The 25,973-nt window shown below is 38.7% G+C and overlaps 1 protein-coding gene across 4 annotated transcripts in view; it reads right to left on the bottom strand.

The window, feature by feature from the left end:
• The window catches only part of LOC127427567 (IQ motif and SEC7 domain-containing protein 1-like), a 281,442-nt gene that overhangs the window by 180,414 nt on the left and 75,055 nt on the right, over positions 1-25,973 (bottom strand). For 3 of the 4 annotated variants that reach the window (XM_051675206.1, XM_051675208.1, XM_051675211.1), the window contains exon 2: positions 24,055-24,090. The exons of the other annotated variant lie outside the window; for it this stretch is intronic. In XM_051675206.1, the coding sequence (XP_051531166.1) occupies positions 24,055-24,090 (36 nt within the window). The remainder of the gene's footprint in view (positions 1-24,054; positions 24,091-25,973) is intronic. 4 annotated transcript variants of the gene reach the window in all.

The raw sequence follows: 25,973 nt of genomic DNA, 5'->3' as shown, positions 1-25,973 counted from the left end.
GGTCTAAAGCCACGCGATAGCTATGTGTAACGAACAGATCAAAATTTAAAATCTTCCCCCTGCTAAATCTCTCAAATCTACTGTATGGTGCCTCTTAGAGGACAGGGAGGGATTTTTCTTTTTTTTTTTTCTGAAATAAAAACTGAAGTAAAACCATGGTTAATTTTCATAGTTGAACTATGAATATAATGGTTAAAATACGGTTACTGTAATAAAACCATGGTACATTTTGTGGCTATTGTTTTACTACAGTAACCATATTTTAACCATTATATTCATAGTGAAATCATAGCAATAATTGGAAAACAAAAACTATGGTAATAAATATAATAATTTTGTGGTTACTGTGGTTTTACTAAATACACCATAGTTCAGCTATGAAAATTAACCATGGTTACTACAGTTTACAATATTACAATAGTAAAACCATGGTTATGTAATGGTAATATTACACTACTATATTATATTAGTATTGTATATTATATTTAACTATTACTTGAGTATGTAATACACTATACAGTAGTAATATTGTATTAACCATCACTGTTGTTGGTTACAACAGTGATGGTTACTACATTATTACTATAGTAGAACCAAAATTTATGCCAAAAACATGGTTACCAGAGTCTACAATTACTAAAGTAAAACCATGGTTAATTTATTGCGAGGGAAGGCAAAACTATTGCGAGGCAAAGAAAAACATATTGTGAGGGAATGCAAAAATATTTCAGAATAAAATTCCCTCCCAGTCCTCTAAGAGGATCTGTACAAATATAATTTTTCATTCCACATATTCGAGCTAACAACAAACGTGAAAAGCTACAGCATTACTTTCTCCAATGCTGTAAAACATGGCGCAAAATGGGGACTTTTGTTTTTCATCTAAATGCAAACACAAATTAAATTTCAGAGCTTAGGCAAAGATGAAGTTCATCAGTGATTGAGGCGAGTCACTACGCCACCATGAGGACTTAGAGTGCATTGGGAATTGGGCATTCCAAATTGGGGAGAAAGGGGAGAAAAATAAATATATATTACATGGCTAGTAAGTCAGTAGCGTGACATTGCGCTGACCCTGTGTTTAACCTTTTCATGAGTAGGGTCTAAATTCCTCTGCAATGCCCCCTGGAGTGAGTTATTTTTGTACGTGACACTGGGTGACCAGGAAAATATAAAATGGCACTCCATGTCAAAAAGCTTGCCGACCCCTGGTGTAGACGAATATTTTTTTTATTATATTATTTTAATTTTTTATTTCTTGTCATGAAAACAATGTGAACAAATGGGTTATGTCTGCTGTACTGTTTTTTTTTATTTTTATTATTTATTTAGTTTTTATAGCTGTAAAAAAACAAATAATATATCAGCAGTCCGGTTTGCCTATGCACTGTTTGACATCTTAGACATTGTGTGTGTGTGTGGGCGGGTTTGGGTGGTTTATGAGGAAATTTGTTTAGGTTACAAACTGGTAATTACAAGGGCATTATGCTATAAATGGGGTTTATGAGGACATTTCTAGTGCCCCCATAATTGAAATTGCTTAAAAAAAACATACTAAATGATGTTTGTTTGTTTTTTTTTTAATGTAAAACTGCAGAAAATTTTTTTGTGAGGATTAGGTTTAGGGGTAGGGTTAGGGGATATAATCTATAGTTCGTACAGTATAAAAATCATTATGTCTATGGAGAGTCCTCATAAGGATAGCCGCATCAACGTGTGTGTGTGTGTGAGTGTGTGTGTGTGTGTGTGTGACAAGCGCAAATGTACTTGGCTGCGTGCATGGATAATCACGCACAATCAGCATCTGTGAGTATATGAGTTTTAAACTGTTATTGTGGTGCTTTTGTGATAGTTTGGCTGTCTCTTTCAGAAAACAAATGTATTATATGCCTGAAAAGACTGTCTGAGTTGCTGTTTGTGTGAATGAACCGCATCTGCACCTAATAAGTAGACATGGCTGCGTGCATGGGAAGATCGCGTTTAGATATGATGGCTGTGCATATACAAGCTGTGAACTGTTGCCGTGGTACTTTGGTGACAATTTGGCTGTTTGTTACATAAAATAAACATATATTGTGCTTGAAAAGACTCTTTGAGTAGCTGTTTGTTTGATGAATGACAACCGCTACTAATGTAAACAAACAGCAGCACGCATCGGAGGAAGATTGCGTTTGATGTATTGACTGTGCGTATAAGAGCTATAAACTTTTTATCGTGGTACTATGATGATGAGTTGGATGTACAGTATGTATATAAAATAAACTTATTCTGTGGTTTATAAGACTGTATGAGTAACTGTTTGAGCGATTATAGATAACAGACGCTTTACCAGTGTAGCCTGTGTCGGCACAAAAGCCGATTTTAATCTGGCAGCTTATAACATAACTGGCTGTTGCAGAAACACATATGTTTGACGCTACTCTGCGGGGCCCAATTATTAACTGTCACATATGTGTGACGGTACGTATGACAGGGTTAAACAAAATAATATACATCAGGTGACTGCTTTTGATTCAATCTGATCTTAACCCTGTATACAGCTTCTTGTATCAGCCTCCCACCAAACCGCCACTGTCACAGACCCTGAAAACGACAGGTACATTTTCATTAGTTCTAGGTCCTTGCTGTCATTTTCTCCAATGTTGCTGGTGATTCAGGGAGCAATAAAAAATGTCCCACAAATACTGACTGTAACACTGGGCAAAGCAAAAAGACTATTTCCATTTTTCACAACAGCAGTAGGCAGGGTTGCCAAGTATGTTTTTTGGTTGTACATTATGTAAATTGGTTTGTAAATTATGTTTAGTTTTAGACACAACAACTGAAATTTACCCAAATTAATCGGTATTGAATCAAATAGAATTCTAATTGAACCGAGAGCTTGTGAATTGGAATCAAATTAAATCACAAAATCTGTATCTTCCCAGCCCTATACTAAAAACTGTAGCATATTCTGAGTCATGGTTTGGGCTAATTTTATTGGTTATTGGAGTGTCCTTGTCACACATACATGGCAACCCTGATATACAGCCTTATTGGGCACATGTTGCCAGCATTGATGCTGTGTTTCGCAGTAGCCTTCTGGCTGCCACCCAAACTACAAAACCAAGTAATTGAGTTTAAATGGTACATACTGATTAGCACTGTGATCACAGATTGGTTCATTCTTTTCAAACCATTCCCTCAGATCTAACAAAAAACTTCCATGTACCATCAGCAGTGCATGAAAGAGCCAGTGGTTTTATGCACAAGGCTCTCTCTCATGGCCCGGGGTTTTGTGGAACAAACCAAACCTGAGTGGCTCTGCAGTTCAGCTTTACTGCACAACAATCCATCAGAGATCTGCCAGGTTGAGAGTGGACTCACTGCTAACACAAAAACAAGGCCAGGCCACAAGAACCACATCTGTCCAGAAGACCCCCATACAGCAGATGTACCAGAAATGTAGAGGACAGCACAGAGCTAAAGCACCATTTCTGAATGTCACTATTTGTTCAGGTCATACCTGCCAAAAATAATTCTTCCTGGAAAAAAACTAGATTCACTTCCTTTGGGATATAAGGCCACATCCTGTTTCCTAGTTTGTGCTGAATCATCCCATACCCTTCATGAATATATTATGACGTTGGTTCTGACCTTGCATCAAATTCAATAAGTCTGTATGTCTGTACTTTTTGCATGCTGCATTATCATTTGTGCTAGGCTGATAAATCAGCCGATATTTTGCTATTTTGAAATCACCAACATCGGCTAATAAACACACCTGATTGACCGTTCACAGAAGTATTAGATAGCCCTTGTATCAGATTCAAAATCAACGGTAAGCCTTCAGTAATGATTTTTTTTATAGTTTTTTTTTTATTTATTTTTTTTATCCCCTTTTTCTACACAATTTGGAATGCCCAGTTCCCACCACAGTCCTTGTGGTGGCGCGGTTATTCACCTCAATCTGGGTGGCAGAGGACAAGTCTCAGATGCCTCTGCTTCTGAAACAGTCAATCCGCACATTTTATCACGTGGCTCACTGTGCACGACACCGCGGCTACTCCCAGCATGTGGAGGCTCATGCTACTCTCCGCGATCCACGCACAACTTACCACGTGCCCCACTGAGAGCGAGAACCACTAATCGCGACCACGAGGAGGTTACCCCATGTGACTCTACCCTCCCTAGAAACCGGGAGTCACTCAGCACGCCCTGGATTCAAACTCGCGACTCCAGGGGTGGTAGTCAGCTCAATAATCGCTGAGCTACCCAGGCCCCTACAGTAATTATTTGTATTTATATTTATTTAAAGCTGTCAGGTCATTACGTCATGGCTTACGTCATTCGCCCTTGTGTGTTTACGTTGCACTTTTAACTGTTTGGCGAAGTTATTTACTTCCTATAATGCTTACACATGTTTTCTGGTAGGGTTGTAGAACCTTATATTGCTTGTAATGCTTAATGAATCAAACATTACTCATGTGTTCATCAATCACATTTTATTTAATAGGCTACATTTTCCGGTGAAGTTACTGTAACATGTTTACTAATATTCATGACTTATTTATGACTATTTTGTAACTTTGCTGCAGTTTCGAGATACCCATGTGTAGTGTGTGTTTGCCACTGTTTCCTTATTTATTTTACCCCAAGTCGCAGAAATTCACAAGTTACTTTCACTTTCCATTGCCTTTTTAGAAGCTAGTTTGTTTAAAATGAGTGGACAATTTAAAATGATATATAAAAGCCACTGTTGGTACAAAGTAGTTCCCCATGAATGCATGCTTATTTCAGCTTGTTTATGATGTTCCTATTTCACAGTAGCACAGTAATGTACATATTACTTTAAGAATGTGACCATCCCTTTATTATAACTTTACTGCCAAAGAAACGATTAAGGAAACTGTTTATTATTGTAATTGTTATATTACATATTTTTGCACATAATTTTCATGTTTAATAAAGTATACTTCATCCCCATTATTATTGAATGCTCGCTTTGTGTTTTTATATTACAGTCTTATTGTTTGCAGCGCATATACCTACTATTGTAGTATTACAGCTCACTTACATTGTCTACTGAGGATGTAGATTTGAATATATAAGTGTCTTCAGTTGAACTCATATCAGCCATATCACAGGCTTTAACTCTTAAATTGATATGACTATTACAATAGAAACATTAATGTGTAGTGAATAAAACACTTGAAAAATTAACATTTAAATTAAATGTACATATTTTAATTAAAATAATAATTAATTAAATTATGTAAATAAGAGTGTTTCTCTTCCTCAAAGCAAGTAATATCTCGTTTATAAATGTTTACTAAAATAACATAATTTCAACACAAATATAACAGGTTCTGACTCCGGCTCTGCAGGTAAATATCTCCTAGTGATCACAGGTAACAGCAAACCTTGAGATTCATATGTGCAGAAGACCATGCTGTAACACAACTCACTTAAAATATTCAACTTGGTTTCATAGTGAAAACGTGACTCTATATACATTTTTGCAAAACATGTTATACGTCTATATCTCCAGGTACAATTCCCTGGGGTTTCCAGGAGAAATGCACACTACTAACAACTGTGTTAGGGTTACACTTTAAGGTTTATTGTTCTCTATGGGAGTAAAATACGTTTTTCGTTTTTGGACGAGCCAGCTTGCACGATTTCGCCATGTTATACCATTATTACGACTTGTCATGAGACCGGGTTGCACATGCCACTGTGAACAAGCTTTTTCCATAGCGCTCATGAACATGCAATGGACATCAAGATCTTCACTGAAAAACTACTTAAATTTGGGTTGTTTCTCATCAAAATCTATCTATCAGTATACTATCAGTATACTTTTGTGCACTTTTTTAAGCTTTAATTTGAGGCACTATCAACTGCCAATGTATTGACAAGACAGACAGAGATATAGAAGAAAGTCAAATGGGTTTGGAACGACATGAGGTAAATATATTATGACAGAATATACATTTTTGGGTGAACTATTCCTTTAAATTGTATTCACCTATATCACATGTACTATATTGGCATTATGTTGGTCATCGGCCGCTTTCTAGTTGTTATAGCCTTTGAAAAACCCATATTGGTAGACCATTACATATCATAACACAATAATAAAAAAATGCCACATTATGCTTACAAAAATATACAATGGTAATCATAGTGACCACCAAAAAACATAGCTGCAGTTTTAAATCACTAAAATGAAAATGAGGAAATGTATTATACCCATCAATGTCATCAAAGGAATGAGACAATATTATTATTATATTTTTTTTTTTTTAGTGTACTAACTGTAGTCACTACGGTATGATTCGGTTGCCTGCTGCAGTGACCTCTTCCACCGGCCTGCCATCTGAGATTATATTGAGGTCATTATCATATTGCTAACTGTAATACATCATGACAGAGGCACAGCGCTTGAAGCAGTACTTCTCCATAACTCGTTTAAACGGTTCTCCTATTAATAAAGTGCTACACCTCCATCCCAAAAACTTTTACTACTGTGCTGAAAATAAAACTGTCCTTTTGATAAACCATTGTCAATTAGGGGTTTGGTCTCAGTACCGGTCAACTACATTTCAGAGGGTATTTCACACTTAAAGGGATAGTTCACTCAAAAATGCAAATTCTCTTCTCATTTACTCACCCTCATGCCATCCCAGATATGCATGACTTTCTTTCTTCAGCCTTCACTTTCACATCTGAAATTCACATGTGGTGCATGTTTAGTTTCACTTTCACATCTGAAAGTGAAAGTTAAAGTGGAGATTTAGAATAAAAAATGACTTATGGATTACTTTTATGTTTCCTTTACATGATTTTTGGAGCTACAAAGGTCTGTTCACCATTCACTTGCATTGTATTGACCTACAGAGCTGAGATATGCTTCTAAAAATCTTTGTCTGCTGAAGACATCTGCAATGGCATGAGGGTGAGTAAATGATAAGAGAATTTTCATTTTTGGGTTAACCATTAAAATTGTAAGATGATGTTTATGACAGTGCATTAGCACTGTGGTTACTGCATGAGACAGAGGTTTGGGTCTGGCCAGCATCAAGTGCCGATCCTGTTCAACCCTTCTCTCTCCCTAAAAAATTATTGTCACAACCTATAAGAAATTCTAATAAAGAGTAGAAAAATGTCATGGCAACGAAGTTGTAAAATTGGCTAAAAATGTACACAGAAAAGTTTAGTAAGTGATTTCTTCACACTAAAATCATGTTAACATGTGTATTGTTTATGTCTTGATGCTATACTTTTGAAAGTATTTTAACATTACAAATTGGCCCCATTCACTTCCATTGTAAGTGCCTCTCTGGAACCCAGATTTTTGCTTTTTTAAAGAAAAAAGAGGGGTAAGTTAAAACAAATTTTTGTGGTAATCAGTATTATGCCACAAATGCTGTCTACTGAGCTTAACTTGTATTGAACCTGGAATATTCCTTTAATCGATGATTTAATCTTTTTTTTTTTTTTTTAAGCTATCAATCCACATTATTTAAAATTCATTTCCATAAAAAAACTTATTTAATAGCGAAACTCCAGGTGAAAAACTCCACTACCCATATCCTAAAGTGAAAAGAATCAATGCAAACAACCAGCTGCAAAAGAGCTCTGCAACAACAGTCCAATTTCATGATGCACTAGGAATGACACAATCGAGTTGGTCTCCCTACACTTTCAAACTACTTGTAAGTATCTGAATATTCTGCAATAAAATTTAAATATATTGTTCCCTATCTGTCACTCACTCGACGTTGTGTCCATGTAGCGACACTAGGGGTCACTCTTGGGAGCCTGAGAGACCTCTGGTCTTTGATAAAAGGCCAATGAAAACTGGCGAGTGGTATTTGCATGCCACTCCCCTGGACATACGGGTATAAAAGGAGCTGGCGTGCAACCACTCATTCAGATTTTCTCTTCGGAGCCGAACGGTCGATGTTTACTGAGCTGACTGTTCATTCACCTCTGCTGGATCTGATGGCGCATTTCAGCGGCTTGCACTGGTGCACTGCAGAGAACGCCCCTGGGTGCTTCGGCAGAAAAAAGAGAGTATATTTTCCTAAAAGAGTATATTTCTCTAAAAGAGCGGCACACACGGAACATCTTTTTAAAGACGCATCTGTGTTATTCCTGGTTGCGGTCGTTACCTCTCAACTTCAGACGGTCACGATCGCTGTCTTTCGTGGCTGGGCGCGACCTACGCGGAGACAGTGTTCGTGGATGGTTCATGTATTCACTGCGAGAACATGACCTTGGCAACGTTGCGGTCACAGCTTGCTTTCGTAAAAAGCTTTCGTAAAAAAGCAAGCCACCCCAGCGGCTCCCCACCTCGGTCCTTCTACCTACGGGTATGAGGCCAGCGTGGCTAGCACTGGGGGTGATTTGGGGACCACAATGGGACCGCCTCCGCCGGGTATCCCCCCGTGGATCTCCCATTCCCCAGCATGCTCGTCTGCCCCGATCGGGCTTCCGGATGGGTCCGCCGGCTCATCTCACGGTGAGTTCGACCTCTTGTTCGGAGCCCGCGAAGCTGATGAGCTCTCGAGCGCAGCATCGGAGAGCGGGTTTGTCCAGTAGGACGCAGAAGCCTCAGCTGGGCTCCCCCCTTCAGGGACGATTGCCCAGTCACAGGCTGATGCGGAAATGATTGAAAAGCTTTCCTGGGTGGCTGCGAGCGTCGTGCTAGAGTGGAATCAAACGAGCACGCACAGTCAGTGCTGGCCTGTTTGAAGGCGTTCAAACAGAAAACAGCGGTTCCACTGAAACTCTTTCAGAGGCTCCTGGGGCATATGGCATCCTCAGCAGTGGCCATCCCGCTCGAGTTGATGCATATGAGACCGCTTCAGCACTGGCTTCAGACTTGAGTCCCGAGATGGGCATGGCGCTGCGGGACACATCGCGTGGTCATCACGCCGGTCTGTCTCCGCCTCTTCAGCCCTTGGACCGACCCCACGTTTCTACGGGCAGGCGTTCCCCAAGAGCAGGTCTCCAGGCGCGTCGTGGTCACGACAGACACCTCCAAGATGGGCTGGGGCACCGTTTGCAATGGCACATAAACTGCCTCGAGTTGCTGGCAATTCTGCTCGCCCTGCGGAGGTTCCGGCCGTTGATCCAGGGCAAGCACGTGTTAGTTCGGACAGACAACACGGCAACGGTAGCATATGTCAACCGCCAAGGCAGTCTGCACTCTCGTTGTGTCACAACATACCCACCGTCTCCTCCTCTGGATTCAGCAGCACCTCAAGTCACTGCGAGCCACTCACATCCTGAGCGACCTCAACACTGCAGCGGACGCGCTGTCACGGCAGGTTACCCTCAGGGGAGAGTGGAGACTCCACCCTCAGGTGGTCCAGCTGATCTGGAGTCAATTCGGACAGGCACAGGTAGACCTGTTCGCCTCCCAAGAATCCTCCCACTGCCCACTCTGGTACGCCCTGACCGAGGCACCTCTCGGTATAGACGCACTGACACACAGCTGGCCCCCTGGCCTGCGCAAATATGCGTATCCCCCAGTGAGCCTACTTGCACAGACTCTGTGCAAGGTCAGGGAGGACGAGGAGCAGGTCGTCCTGGTAGCACCCTACTGGCCCACCCAGACGTGGTTCTCAGACCTCATGCTCCTTGTGACAGCCCCCCCCCCCCAGCAAATTCCTCTGAGAAAGAACCTTCTTTCTCAGGGATGGGGCACCATCTGGCACCCGCGACCAGACCTCTGGAATCTCCATGTCTGGCCCCTGGACGGGACGTGGAAGACCTAAGCGGTCTACCACCCGCAGTTGTAGACATGATCACTCAGGCTAGGGCCCCCTCTACGAGGCACCTGTATGCCATTAAGTGGCATCTGTTCGCTAAGTGGTGTTCTTCCCGACGGGAAGACCCCCAGAGATGCGCAGTCGGATCAGTGCTTTCCTTCCTGCAGGAGAGGTTGGAAGGGCCGCTGTCCCATTCCACCTTGAAGGTGCACGTAGCCGCTATAGCGGCACACCACGACACAGTGGACGGTAAGTCCTTAGGGAAGCACGACTTGATCATCAGGTTCCTGAGAGGCGCCAGGAGGCTGAACCCCTCCAGACCACGCCTTGTTCCCTCATGGGACCTCTCTGTAGTTCTTCAGGGTCTACAGAGAGCCCCCTTTGAGCCTTTGCAGTCAGCTGAGCTTAAGGCACTCTCCTTGAAGACTGCCCTCCTGACTGCGCTCACCTCTATCAAGAGGGTAGGAGACCTGCAAGCTTTCTCTGTCAACGAAACGTGCCTGGAGTTCGGTCCGGGCTACTCTCACGTGATCTTGAGACCCCAACTGGGCTATGTGCCCAAAGTTCCCACAACCCCTTTTAGGGACCAGGTGGTGAACCTGTGAGCACTGCCCCAGGAGGAGGCAGACCCAGCCCTGTCGCTGCTGTGCCCGGTGCGCACTTTACGCATCTATTTGGAGTGAATTCGGACGCTGACATATACACAAAGCGTCGGAACTCTGGGGCTGTCACAGAAACAACATCACATATAAACTTTTAAAATACTTGGGCCATACTTGTTATTCTTATTAAATAATATATTAATACAATAAATCTTCATTCTGTTTGTCATTTTTAATATATACCGTGTGTTAATATAAAGAGTAAACACATTTGATCAAATAAAGAGTACATTTTAAAATGTATCTGTATGTTTTGCCTCTCTATATGTTATTATGTTATTTTAATCAAGTAATGTTTTGTCAAAAAGTAATTTAATATATTCAGCATGAAAGAAAACATTGCAGGAGTGAAGGAAGCAGTAAACTCCCAGCTCTTATGTCTTCCCATGGTGGTTTGTGGGTTTCAAACACAGCGAGGGTTCCACGACCAGGGTTGGTGCCCTACGCACTGGGCTGTATACTCTGCATTTAGAGAGCGGCATTACTGCTGTACAAAACTAATGATCTAAATACTTTTGACACTGAAAACTGTAACTACACTGAAATAAGAATCCATACAGGACTTTAAAAGCTATGAAATAGCTAAAGAAGGCATTAATAAAGCATGATCTTGCTTTGGTTTATATTTCAGCATTATATATAATGTCCTTGTGGGACATTTTCACGTTTTCACCGTAATAATTACTAGAAATGTTTCCAAACCACTCTTATTGACAAATTCATCCAGCTCTGACAAGAGCCCTTAAAGGGATAGTTCACCCAAAAATTACAATTCTCATTATTTACTCACTCTCATGCCACCCCAGATGTGAATGACTCTCTTTCATCTGCTGAACTCAAATGAAGATTTTTAGAAGAATTTCTCAGCTCTGTAGGTCCATACAGTGCAAGTGAATATGTGGCAATATTTTAAAACTAAACAAATTCACATAAGTCAGCATAAAATTAATCCATAAGATTCCAGTGGTTAAATCAATATCTTCAGAAGAGATGTGATAAGTGTGGATGAGAAACAGAGAAAAAGATCACCTTCACATTCTTCTTCTTGTGTTTTTGGTGATTCACATTCTCTGCATATCGCCCCCTGCTGTCTAGCAAAAAATGACAAATATTGATCTGTTTCTCACCCACACCTATCATATCACTTCAGAAGATATGGATTTAACTACTGGAGTCATATGGATTACTTTTATGCTGCCTTTATGTGCTTTTTGGAACATCAACATTTTGGCCTACAGAGCTAAAATATTCTTCTAAAAATCTTAAATTGTGTTCTGCAGAAGAAAGGAAGTCATACATATCTGGGATGACATGAGGGTGAGTAAATGATGAGAGAATTTTCATTTTTGGGTAAACTATCTCTTTAAAGTGATGGCTCAGACATAATTGAATATTCTGTCATAATTTCCCTACCCTCATGTTGTTCTAAACCATTGTGAAGCTTTGCATTATGTGGAACACAAAATATGTTAGGCAGAATGTTAGGGACTGACATTTAGGTTTAAAAGTGGGTACTTCTTACTCTCACTCAAGTAAATTTCTAATGAAATTTTTTACTTTTACTTCTTTACAATGTATGGCATTCCTGTCGTTACATTACTGGGTTTAATTTTAATTAATGTGTAATTTATTGAGAGATTTTTGAATGGGACTTTTACGAGAGCAGAAGTTCACATAGAGGCGCGCTCTACTGTCACAGACTGTCACTCAAGTCGTTAATGCTGCAGCATTAAACTCTTCAAACAAAGTGAAACACTTTCTTCGCTCTGCACAGTGAATGTTAAGACCATTCACTTTCAAAATATGGCGAAAAAAAAAAACATTCATTGAAAGTAAATAGTGACTCAGGCAAACATTCTGTCTAATATCTCCTTATTGTGTTGCATGGAAGAAAGAAAGTCATACGGGTTTGGAACAACATGATGGTGAATGATGACAGAATTTTCATTAATAATAACACTAATTCTGTAATACATGTTAAATGTGTATTATGTAATGGAATATAGGGGAGTTAACTAATTATGTCATTTGTGAAAGTAACGAGTTACTCACTACTTGAGTACTCTTTTAATTGGATACTTTCTTACTCTTACTCAAGTAATTATTTATGTTAGTACTTTTACTTCTACTTGAGTAATTTTTTTTTAAGTAATTGTACTTTTACTTGAGTACAGTTTTTGGCAAATCTATTCTAATTCTTAAGTAAAACAGTGATCTGATGACAAAATAAGGTGAGTGGCAAACTATCGGTATCTGTTTCGGCCTATAGTTTTTTGTTAAAATTGGTATTGGCCAAAATTTGTTATATAAGTGTGTAGAGCTGAGGAGGGCGGGGCCGGGCTGGAATGACGCACGCCCGGTCCCCAATCAGCCTGATGGGGCGCGCGAGGGATAAAGGCGGCTGGGGACGACAGTTCGAGAGAGAGAGAAATTAAATTATTATTTAAATTGTCAAGCCGGTTCTCGCCTCCTCATTACACTGGTGCCGAAACCCGGGAATTGAAGTTTGGGTTGAAGATGGATGGAAGTCGTCCCGTAGAGTCCACCCAGTTGGCGGAGATCCTCCAAGCCCTCGCTGGCCTACATCAGAGCCACCAGCAGACACTGCTTGAGCTCTGACAAGATCAAGATCGCCGTTTTGTCGAGCTCCTGCACGCTCAAGCTCAGAACCGGCTTGACAATTTAAATAATAATTTAATAAACAACTCAAACAAAAACACACAACTATAAACACACAGTACAGCTGCCTGTCATTCTCTCTCTCTCTCGAACTGTCGTCCCCGGCCGCCTTTATCCCTCGCGCGCCCCATCAGGCTGATTGGGGACCGGGCGTGCGTCATTCCAGCCCGGCCCCGCCCTCCTCGGCTCTACAAAGTGCATCCCTAAACCTTAACGATTGTGTCATAAAAGCAAAAGTGAGATGAAAGCAACCATGTCATTTTGTGGTGCTTCTATCACACTTTCGGCTCATGTCACGTTTGCATCACAAGTGTAACACTCTATCAGTTGAACATACCATGTAATGTATTCACACTCAAACATGCTTGTAAATGTAGTTGGTTATGTAATGTAAATGTTAAATTTGCCTTAAATTGTTAAATAAACCTTATAAGCCATCCACTATAGTAAAAGTATGTTTAGATGTCATCAGATAGCATTGTATGAGAAACAGAGCGAAAAGTCAGTGCTTATGAACTGATAATCATCTGTTTTACTCATGATTTCTGTAAAAGTGAATACAAGTCACTGTTGCTGTATCGCCTCTAGTGTTCATTCCACTAGGAAAGTGCCGTGATATGTACACCAAGCCGTGTAAAAATAATTTAGCAAAAATGTAGGTATAGTCACGTGAATATGAGACTAGGTTGGAATAGTTTTCAGACACAGCCTTTCTCTCTCTCACACACATTTTGTTTCTCAGTATCTGCAAACAAACCAGTGTGTGTGGTAGGCCCTGCCCACTTAACCTTGGCAAGGCCACGGGCCGAGTACAGAACAGTGTGTCAGCAGAACACACTCGTCTTACTCTGCACTGTTAGCGTGAGCATCAGAGCGCTGGAACAGAGCCTGCCAACAGCTGCATGACACACACACACACACACACACACACACACCACCTAGAGTGGAAAGGCTTCAACAGAGCAGCCTGTTACAGGCACCAAATCAATAAGAAGACAGACACCAAGTGAGAGAGAGAGAGAGAGAGAGAGAGAGAAAGAAAGAAAGAGAGAGAATTGGTGGGGGAGAGAGAGCAGGAAGGCAAGTGTAAAGACTGAGGTGAAAATGAGCAGGGGCAAATGCTCTAGGGGACCAGGCTGAGAAACCTCCCTGTGGCTATACACACTCACACACTCACACACACACACGTCCTTGTCCAGGAGGAGCGATGTGTATTGTACAGGTTCAGTTGCGGTTCTAACCTCCATACAAACCACACAATTGCGTGGGGCCCTGGACGTCGTGAGGGCCTCCACCCCGGTAGGAATGCTCAGCAAAAACGGCTTGAAGTGACATGTTGTTCTTGGTACATGCGCGAACACACCGTTGTCAGCGCTCTCAGAGCGGTTCATGTTACAAGCTGCCAGGTTCAGGTCAGTAGGACTTTGGGTTTGTAATTTATGAAAAAATATATAGGCCTTAGCAACTCATTTCACTCACACGCTCAGATACGTGTGAACGGATGAGTTAGGGGCCGTTCACACCAAATGTGTTTTTGTGTGTGTCTGATCTGTTTTTTCATTGTTTTCCTATGTAAACGCACTGGACGAACGTCCTTGACTGCTGCACCGCGTCTCGCTGTTTCTTCAGTATCTCACGCAGTGACCGGCACATTTTTAGACACTGTTTGAAGTTAATAAGAACTTCAGGTTTCAAAAACACATGTCAAGGCACATTTCATTCATTGCACTGCATCTAGATTGTTTTTAATGCAGGTGTCACAAAGATTTAACGTTCAGGTTGCAAAGAGGTGACTGTTACAATGTTTAACATTATTCCAGATTGTTCTGCACCAAGCAAAGTTTCAGCGCTTGATAAGCGGCAATGTTTTTTTCCCCTTCTGCTCTAGTGTACTGAGAGGCCATCGTGCTTGTGTGTTTACTGTTATGAATGTTGCCTACGATACTTACAAAAAATACAGCCTTTTGCAACATGGTGAACAAATACACTGCAGCATCAGAATATAAGATCCAGGTGAAAGTAAAGTAAATAAGACAGGAATATAATACTAATATATAAATCCTCAAAATAATAATAATAATAATAATAATACTGTATCATGTTATAATGGCAAACTGGACAACAATAAATACTGTAATTGATGGGCTATAATATTAATAAATAAGTCCAAAATGTTACTGGGTTTAGTAGGTTTTTGCACACCCTGTTCTCAAAAAAAAAATAAAAAAAATATATATATATATATATATATATATATATATATATATATATATATATATATATATATATATATCAGAAATCATAAACCCACCCCTGTACAGGTTCATTGGGTGGAGAACAGAACCCTGTTGATGTCATGCTGGATCTGACTCAGAAACTCTGGCAGCAATGAAATATTGGAGTATTTAAATCTGAGATATATAATCTTTACGTGTCAAGTTGTAGCTATGGACAATGTTTTTGTAAAGATTTAACAACCCGGTCTCAGAGAATCACATTATTATACCTAATTTATTGCAAATAATTGTTTAGTGGCTTGTTGTATGTAACACTGCAGTTTCCTGGTGAAATGAACACTAGAGGTGCTAAAACATCAATGACTTTAATTCACTTCCACGCAAATCACAAATAAAATGGCACATTATCAGTTCATAAAGACGCTCTGTTTTTGCCCTGTTCCTCACAAAATGCTATCTTATCGAAACACTTTTTCTATAATACATGCTTGCTCGATAAATAGAGCATTGCACTTGCGATGCAAAGAACCTGGGTATGAGCCCCATTGAGCACGCAGTTCTATAGATGAGTCTAAAGTGTCATAGAAGCACTACAAAATGACATGGTTGTTTCAGCTATTGCCGTTTTCATCTTGTATTTCATCATCGTTCCCTACAGACTCATATACTGCCAAATGTATACAGTGAATCAAAAGCTTGAACAAACATTTAACAAATGCCCTGAACAAACCAACTGGAATTAAAACTCCAAATTTATATCCAGAGAACCTGGTGGACATTTACATTTTTACATTTGGCAGATGCTTTTATCCAAAGCCACTTACAGTGCCCTTATTACAGGGACAATCCCCCTGAAGCAACCTGGAGTTAAGTGCCTTGCTCAAGTGCACAATGGTGGTGGCTGTGGGAATTGAACCAACAACCTTCTGCTTACCAGTTCAGTGCTTTAGTCCACTACGCCACCACCACACCATCACATCACAATGCACTTTCTAATTCTTTCTGAAAATAAAACAAATTAAAGGCGCTAACAATTTATTTTCCCTATTAAAAAAGTTTTACTAAGTTTTAATAAATGCTACTTTTGAAAAAAACGTAATAAAAGCTGTATTATTTTATTTTGTATAACATGGAGCTATTGTTTTGTGCGATTCTGAATCAATGACAATATGTGTCAGTGTAAATTAGGAATGTCATAAAATATCGAGCCACATAACCCCTTCCCCAAACCCTAAACCTAATCATAAATTTCATATGAAAATGTTGTGTACCACGGAAGGAAGCGAAACATCAGGGTTTTAAAAAAGTGTTCATATGATCTTTCCAAAGTTTAACCCCAAACCTAAGCCTAACCATAAAGCCTAACCCCTTACTCAAACCTAACCATTATTTTAATAGGAAAATATCCTTAGTGTACCACGGAAGAAAGAAACATTGGATTTGGAACGAGATGAGTGTATTACAGGCTACTAGATCCCATTCTCCACAGCAGCTCAAACAGTCTTTCAGTCCTAGAAATGTCATCAAATGTTCCCATCAGTTTAAAACCACAGAAGACATTAAAACAGTGACTGTAATAACACTGATATCTGACACAACTGCCAGCATTCATTTATCAGTCTCAACATCAAAGCCTGACTGAAGGGGACTTAAAAATATCCAGATAAGGGAGAGATAAGGGAGATATGCCACTACATACTCAACCGAGTTTGGCTCTGAGCTTTAATAACATAGAACTGTACTGTATGTGAAATTCCCGTAGCTCCAAATGTTAGTCCTGATTTTGATTTCCAGGGACAGAAAAGTTGCTTAAAATCCAAACTTTGGCTTCTCTGAAATATTTTGGAGATGAATATTACTTATAGTAGTTTGGACCTGGGAGCAAAGACCATATTTAAACCTCCAAACGTTATCCCTGTGTATTTGAACTAGCATGTCTTTGGAGGAATGAGAAAATGGACAAATAACAAGCTACGACATCCCTCTCAAAATGTTGGCTTGCATTTCTACTGCCAAATCACACATCTGGCTCATTCACGCCAACACAGAAAAGAACTTGAAATATAGATTTGTTTCTGACTTGCATTTGCAATTCAGCAATCTTTTTAAAAAAAAAAAAAAAAAAGTTTTTCATGTTAATAAGAGAGATCCGGGGGAAGAACACTGAGCCAAGACTTTTAAAACAAGAAGAAGGCTTAAGTTGGGTGCACATTGTACTTATCTTCCCACAATGAAAGTAAATATTTTAGAGATTTGACAATGCAGTCTTGTAACATGTAGTATGGCATGATATCAGGCATGCAATTAATTTTCCAGTCAAAACATTGGCAAAATTAGTGCAAGGGCTTGCTTGAAATTGTGTGGTATCATTTCAGTTTTTGTTAGAATGTGACATGGACTGATAATTAATGATGGATTGATAACTAGTGATGCACCGAAACGAAAATTCTTCGCTGAAACCATAACTGAAAATTCTGGACACACTGTGCTGAAAACCGAAAATTTGTATTTTAAATTAGACTTAGTTTGGAATAATTAAATTCTAAATGTTGTTATTCGGGATGCAACAAAACCACTTTTTCTATAACTACACATTTAATTATAAAATAGAGTAAACAGAAAAGAATTACATAAAAACGTGTATACTGAACTTTATTGGTAACTACTCTACTGGATAATGCAGCAGAAAAATTAACAGCAATTAGAGTGAAAATCTTCAGTGAACATGAAACCATTTATTTTATTATATTTCTTTATTTTTTCACATAGCATGTGGACATGTGGAATGGATTCTTAAAGGAATCTCTTTTGTGTTCACTTACAGTAGTCGTGATAGCAAATCACATTACTCATTCAATTCAAATATTATTGTAATTTGTATTATTATTATTATTATTATTATTACAAAATAGTTATATTACAAAATAATAAAAAAATCTGTCATAATTTCTTAACTTTGAAACCCTCTGGCTTTTATTTTAGTGGAACACTCCAGGAAGAATTTTGAGTTTCTGTCTGTAGTTTCAATGCATATTTTAAGCAAACCAAACTACCAAACATCTACATCTGAGATGGAGTTCATGTGAAGCGCTCACATATTGCGAGCCGCTGCTGTAAACAGCAGTGCATCACGTGCGTGCAGTTTGTGTGTGTTCATGCATGCGTGCGTGTCAACAACAGAACAGCACTTATTCACTGAAGAACGCTGTGCATGCAGACTGTATATTTACTTATTAAACACATCATTTGTGATTCACAAAACTGTTGTATGGCTTCAAAAGACTTTAAATATAATGCATGAGTCATATGGACTACTTCAATGGTGCTTTTATCATTCTTTGATGTCATATTGGAGCTTGACAGTAACAACCATGACACAATTACACACAATAACGGAGCACTGGAAAACGTTCTTTATTGATGTGCTAATTACCAAGAGAGGGATCACTTCACTTCTGGGAATGCGGACTTTAATATTAAACATAAACAATGCTTTTTCTCTATGTGAGTGTTTCTGTTTCTGTTCAAATTTTCTCCCAAGATTTTTGCCCTTTTTTCTCTTTCGGCAGCTGAAATTTAATAATTCACTTATAAATAATTTTAAATAATTTGTACACATGGCTTGGTCTGAATATTCGATTTCCTTGTGCCTCCTCCAGAAACTTCCAAATAACTTTCTTTACTGCAATACAGATATTATAAGAATCACCCACCCATTTTTAAAGAAAAGGGCTCTCTTCTGCCTGTAAAAATGCATGATTTACTCGCCAAACAGAAAATACACAGCGATCTTTCTCTACTATGATCTTGCATTTGACTTTGAAACTAATAAGCATGGTCAATCTGCAGCCAGATAATTTGTACGTTAACGACAACTGTTGCGTTTTTGTGTTTAATGTTGTTGCACAAGTACAATGTACATCCAGGAGTGCTTCTTCATGGAGACCGCTCACTATGATTAGCAGTCTGTGCTTCTTTTGAAACAACTTCCTCTGCAACGCTCAATTTGAAATTTTGCTGGCTGATGAAATCTGGGATCAACAGCAAAACCCTGAGCAAGACCATCGCAATGGCTCTTTTTAAGACAAAAAGCAAAGTGTCTTGTGTAGGGATGTATGAAAAAGTCCTGCAATTCACTGGGGATTTGTTGTTACATCTAATCGAACGCCATTCCAAACCCCAAAGAAGTGCTGAGGCACATTGATTCACACGCTTTAATAATGCAGCACTGAGCAAGGATCTAATTAAACCTGTTAATAACCTAGTGCTGTAAAACCCATCATAGGTGCATTTACATGGACTCTAGTAATCCGTTTGTGATCGGACTAGTAGCACAGTCCGAATAAAAAAGTCTCATGTAACCACATCAATCGGAATGAATTGGACAAATCGGATGTAAACGTCATTCGTATTGTAAGGGGTGGTGTAAACCTTTTATAATCCGTTCAAGAAGAAAATATTTGCCATGTAAACACTTGATCGGATTGCTTTCTGAAACTGGGATATTGTGCGCATGACGACGAGGGAACGCTAAACTCTGAGAAAACGTATGACCAATAGAAGATCGAAGAGTCACACACTATGACCTCTAATATTTCAAAGATATATTTTATTGTTGCTGGATTGTAAGTAGATGGTAAATTTGAACATTTTGAATGATTTTTTTTTATTTGTGATGAATTGTTTATTAAAACTAGGGATGTGCGCTATGATTAATTTGACGTTTAAATGTGACGTTTTGTAACCGACTAGTCGACTAATCTAAAGAGAAACCAACCTTCAGAAAACAGTAAAAAAAAAAATGTTTTTATGCGACCCATTTAAAATACTTAATCTATTCCAAATCCAACGCTAAATTCCACTGAAAAGGGGCATTTATCTGCGACGTCCTCGTCTTGCATTATGATCACTGTACATTAAATATAGAACATGACACACATTCTATGAATCAATGTTAGCGAATATGAAACAGGGATATTTATTGAAAACAATTGAATGAATAGTGCAGGATCAATGGAACAACCCCAAAAGCCTGTTCTAAACGGAATTCACCACGTAAAAGCTACTTAACGTATTAAAACAGTAAGGACATTTTTGAAAATAAATAAAAGGCAGACCAAATCTATGAGAGAAAAAAAATGCGCTGAAAAGTTGTGCATATTTTACGACGTGCAGTCGTGCATTAACCATTGATCTAATATGACAGCTGTTTGGTAAAGAACGTTAACCAACTAGGTGACTGGTGAATGAAAATAGCCTTCTTAATCAGCAGATTAAAAAATGGCATACCTAGTCTGAAACAGTTATTTTCTAGGCTACTTCCTCAAAAGCATAAATGTTTTGATGAGTAAAATTAACACGTCGAAAGACGGGACTTGACTCACCTGAGGCGTCTATCTTGCGCTTGAAAAAGCCCGCTCAGCGGAAAAATAACATCCAAGCATGCACAGATGTAAAGAAGACTCAAATGTGAAAACATCCTTAGGGGCTTTCAAACATTTGGAAAGCCGATTCCCGCACCACCGAAGTGATTTTATAACTACTTTGCTGAGTTTGCTTGTCTAGCGAGAGGACATTTTCCTGAGCACGCCACGAGTGAGAGAAGATTTTTAAAATAATATTTGTATTATTAATTCTATATAAAATATGTAACATTAATATGACAGTAATTTAAGTGCAGCCTCTGTAAAAATATTAAGCCAAATGTAAATGTGTAAAAATTATTATCAGTTTAATGGGGGGAAATATTAACCGACTTGTAATTCCAGTGTTGACTAGCAGCATCAGAACCGTTTAGTCGACTAGTCGACTAGTCTCGCACATCCCTAATTAAAACCAGAAGCCCTTGTGCAACATCATATCCTCGTTCGTTGCATTTTCCATAATAATTAATAGACAAAGTCTAGTGTGACCGCCCCTTCAGCTCTCTTGAGAGCGTGTGAAGATGAACCGCGTCTCAAGGGCTCTGATGTGCCCACCGTCAACAATGGCTTGCATCAAACTTCCACGAAAATATAAATGAGGTATAAACTTATCACATATAAACTAAGCGCTCCAGTTTCACTTTAATTTGTGATGGCAGATTGTGAATGATGAACAATCGTGCAGTGGACGCATGACACAAGATCAATTCAGATTTGATGTTTTTGACATATAAACATGCACATCAATCCGTTCACTTTATTTAGCCTTCATGTAAACAGTAAGTTCGGAATCATTGATCGGATTGATTTCATTCCGATTTTAAAAAGTGTCCATGTAAACACAGCTAATGTTCAACCAAATGTTTACTGCAACAGCACACCATAGCAGTTGCCTTTTAGATATTCTCTCTGGCTTGATTCTCTCTTGCAATACAACAGTGTCTGCAAAATTAGGGATGTGCATTTCTACATATTTTCATAAAAAGGTGGGTTGTCTGAACAACTAGTTGGTCATAAGTAAACCCTTAACTTGGTTTAGTGTAATATCCACTAAACATCAATCAGAAACATTTCTTAGGGAGCGTTCAAAGAGGATGCGTTCTTCTGTTCAATGCTAGATGGAGCACAACAGAATGGACCAGAACGCAATGGTCTTGAGATGTTTTTTGTTTTTTTTTAAATCTAACTATTTTTCAACCTATCTGCATCTTACAAATGCAATTCAAAAGGCACAAGACACTTTAAAAACAGCTGTAATATCCAAAGAGTTCTAGACAGGATGGACTTCAAAGACATTAGTCATTAATCTTACAGTTCATACAAAATCTTTGTTTAAACACTGGCCCTTAACGCTTACTTAGTTTAATAATTTTAAACCATGACTTTCACTGCACATGTATAACTAATATTGGCATTATATTCATGCTGTTTAGTCAGAGGGGAACTGACCCCCACAGTGAGCCTGGTTTCTCACAAGGTTATTTTTCTCCATTGACCAACATCTTATGAAGTTTTGTGTTCCTTGCCACAGTCACCTACAGCTTGCTCACTGGGGCTCTAAATAAAATGATTATTTAATTATTTATGTTTATACACAATTTACAATCATATTTAATCAAACTACACAATGATGACTAAGACTTCATAGATATTACAGTTTCATTGTCTGTTAATGCATGATTTTCTGTAAAGCTGCTTTGAAACGATGTGTGTTGTGAAATCGCAATACAAATAAAAATGACTTGACTTGACTTGACAACCACTTGCCCACTGTAAAGATCAAAATGCTCCACCAAAAACTGCATCTTAGTTCCGGCCCTGACAAATAAATAAATAGTCCTCATAAAAAAGATTATGCATAATAATGGGAATATTGCTCACAGCAGATAAATTGAAATCCGACAATAATTGTCTATAAATGTATTGTTCAGTGGTAAAGTTGTTACACCAGCAGTGCTTTGATGTTGCAGTAGGTGGTGTTTTAAAGGGGATGAATTTAGGGATGCAACTTCTCAAAGATGGATTCAGCACCCTGTCAGTATACTAAAACCCTTTCTGTGTAGTTGCGACTCCTAATATAATTAATCTCCTTTAAAGCACTCCCACACAAAATATTACAGGAATAGTTCACCCAAAAATAAAAATGTTGTCATTCCAAAACCCGTATTCTTTCTTACATGGAACACAAAAGGAGATGTTTTAGGAGTGGTGGAGATGTGTTCATGCGAGAACAACGTAAATTCTTGAGAGAATGCGTGCCATTGTGAATGAGCATCACTCATGTCAAAATGCGCAACAGATGTCAAAATCTGCACTGAAAAAAATTACTTATATTTCAGGTTGTTTCACACCACAATCTATCATATCCCTTCAGAAGACTTGGAATATGACGCGTGAGTCACATGAACTACTTTTATTATAATTTTGAGTGCTTTTTTTACGTTTTAAAGAAGAGTCACTATCAACTGTCATTTTATTCAAAAGACAGATTGCGATATCCAGCCAAAAATCTCGTGTTCTGCGCAAGAAAGAAAATCATATGGGTTTGGAATGACATGAGGGTGAGTAAATGATGACAGAATTTTTATTTTTGGGTGAACTATTCCTAAATTAGCTAAATTAGAAAAAAAAAAGAAATCTAAATAAAGTAGGCGACCTCAATAAACTAGTTAGCTGATTAGTACTCACCCATTCCTACAGCAATTTGTGACCAAATAAAAGACAATCACAATGATGTAGAGACACATGACTCTAACTCGATGGTAAAAAATGTCCAGAAAAAGACAGATGCTACAAACACTTGCCACTTTGGCACTTATGCCAAAAAATCAGCTATTTCTAGATGATGAAAGGTTTGATGTTTTACTGTATGTGCAGTATTCCTTCAAAATGTCCTCTTCAGCAGTTCATGGACAAGATAATCTTGCAATTCAAGGTTTAAAATCAAAATTGGACAAACAAGTGAAAGCTTCCAAAGAATATCCCTGATTACACAATGCCATTGAACATAAACTGAAGAGATATATTTCACCCGAAAGAGAAAAGTGAAAAAAAAATAAATAAAAAAAATCACAAAAGCCTTAGTTTAGTGTCTATGTCCCCTATGAATCTCGGATGCAGAAAACGCCACAAACACACATGAGTCAGTCATGGAAATGACATGTGTCAGCTAAACAATGCTGCTGAAAGCTTGACATGGCGATGGGAAATGCAGATCCCCAAATATCAACAGCTGGTATGCATGATGACAGTCACAGATCCTCAGAGAGAGTGTCCTCTCCTAACCTACCTGACATTTGAGACACGCAAGCCTTCACTTTCTTTCCTGTGGGAGACAAAAGAGAGACACAGAGTTAGAAAACTGAGCTGAAATGTGTGTGATACAGAGAGAAAGACATCTATGCAAGTAAAAATTGACTTCTGGACCTCTCAAAATTTCACCTACATATTTACCAACAGACAAATAATGTCTGCCTTGAATATCACTGTATACTGTATATTTATGGCTTCCTGCATGTTGGCTACACCACCTGACTTTGATTTGGTGGACAAGAGCTTTTCAAATATTTATAATATTTTAAAACCAAAATTGTTTCACTACTTACTTTTTAAGAAGTAATAACAAAAGATTACTCAAAACTACTTATTCCAACTTTTTTTTTTCTAGAATTGCAGCCTTTAATGAGAATGTATTTATTTATTAATTTATTTGTCTCCAGGCGGTTACATCACATATACATTTCTGAATTTAACCCCCAGAAAAAAAAAAAGAAAAAAAAAAAATATCAAAATGACACTGAATTCAGAAATTAAAAACATGTTCATTATAGTAGAGGTATATTCAAGTAATTGTTTAGTGTGAATTGCATTTTTAATGTAGAACCCCAGTTCCGAAAAAAAATGGGACTGTATGAAAAATGCTAATAAAAACAAAAAGGAGTGATTTGTAAATTATATTCACCCTTTGCTATATTGAAAGCACCACAACTACACATAATATGATGTTTTACCTTGTGATTTATTTTTTTATTTTTTATTTTTTAAATACAGTGTACTGTATTAAGTACAGTAGTTTCAAATCAGATGATTGCAACACGCTCCAAAAAAGTTGAGACAGGAGCAATTTAAGACTAATAACAATTTGATGAGTTGAAATAACAAGGCGATGTGAAACAGATGTTAAACAGGTGAGGCAATTGTGTCATAGTACTGTGTACTGTATAAGGAGCCTCCAAAACCAGCCTAGTCCTTCAAGAGCAAGGATCATTCGAGATTTGACAATTTGCCAACAGATGTTTCAGCAAATAATCCAGCACTTTGAGAACAATGTTCCCCAAAGACAAATCGGAAGGATTTTGGGCATTTCACCCTCTACAGTGCACAATATAGTTAAAAGATTCCAGGAATCTGGTCAAATCTCAGTGCGTAAAGGGCAAGACGAAAACCACTTCTGAATGCGCGTGATCTCTGATCCCTCAGACATCGCTGTCTTAAAAAACATCATTCATCTGTAATGGATATCATGAACATGGGTTTGGGATTACTTTAGTAAACCTTTGTTAGTCAACACCACTCGCCGCTGCATCCACAGATGTAAGTTAAGACTTTACTGTGTAAAGAAGAAGCCATACATCAACACAGTCCAGAAGTGCTGCCGACTTCTCTGTAGAGGTCTGCAACCCAACCCAGGCCCGATGGGACCCGAGAACCCTATGGGTTCGGGTCAGTTTTTCAGGTAGTTCCTCGGGTTCGGGTCGGCTTGCAAACAGACAAGTTAGGGGCCATTCACACCGAACTTGTTTTTGCATCTGTTCTGTTTTCCCACTGTTTAAACACATGCTGGATGAATGTCTTTGAAGAAAAAGCGAGACGCGGTGCAAATGTCAGTGTCTCACGCAGGACCGACATATTTTAAAAACCATGTAAAGTTACAAAGAACTTAACATTTTCAAAAATGCATGTTGAGGCACCTGCGCTCTGTTTCATTCTTTGCGCTACGTCTAGATTGTTTTTAGCGCAGTTGTCAAAAAGATTCAACATTCTAAACAAGTTCAGGCTGCACAGAGAGGACTGTTGCTTTGTTTTATATTATTCCAGATTGTTCTGCACCAAGTGAAGTTTTAGCGCATAAATGGTAAGGCAATGCTTTTTTCCCCTTCTGCTCGAGTGTACTAAAGGGCTGCTGTGCCTTGTTAAAACTGTATATGT

This window comes from Myxocyprinus asiaticus, chromosome 37 (genome assembly GCF_019703515.2).
Source record: "Myxocyprinus asiaticus isolate MX2 ecotype Aquarium Trade chromosome 37, UBuf_Myxa_2, whole genome shotgun sequence".
Classification (NCBI taxonomy): Eukaryota; Metazoa; Chordata; class Actinopteri; order Cypriniformes; family Catostomidae; genus Myxocyprinus; species Myxocyprinus asiaticus.
Note: the sequence above shows the minus strand (reverse complement) of the source record. Positions and strands in the feature narration are given on the sequence as shown.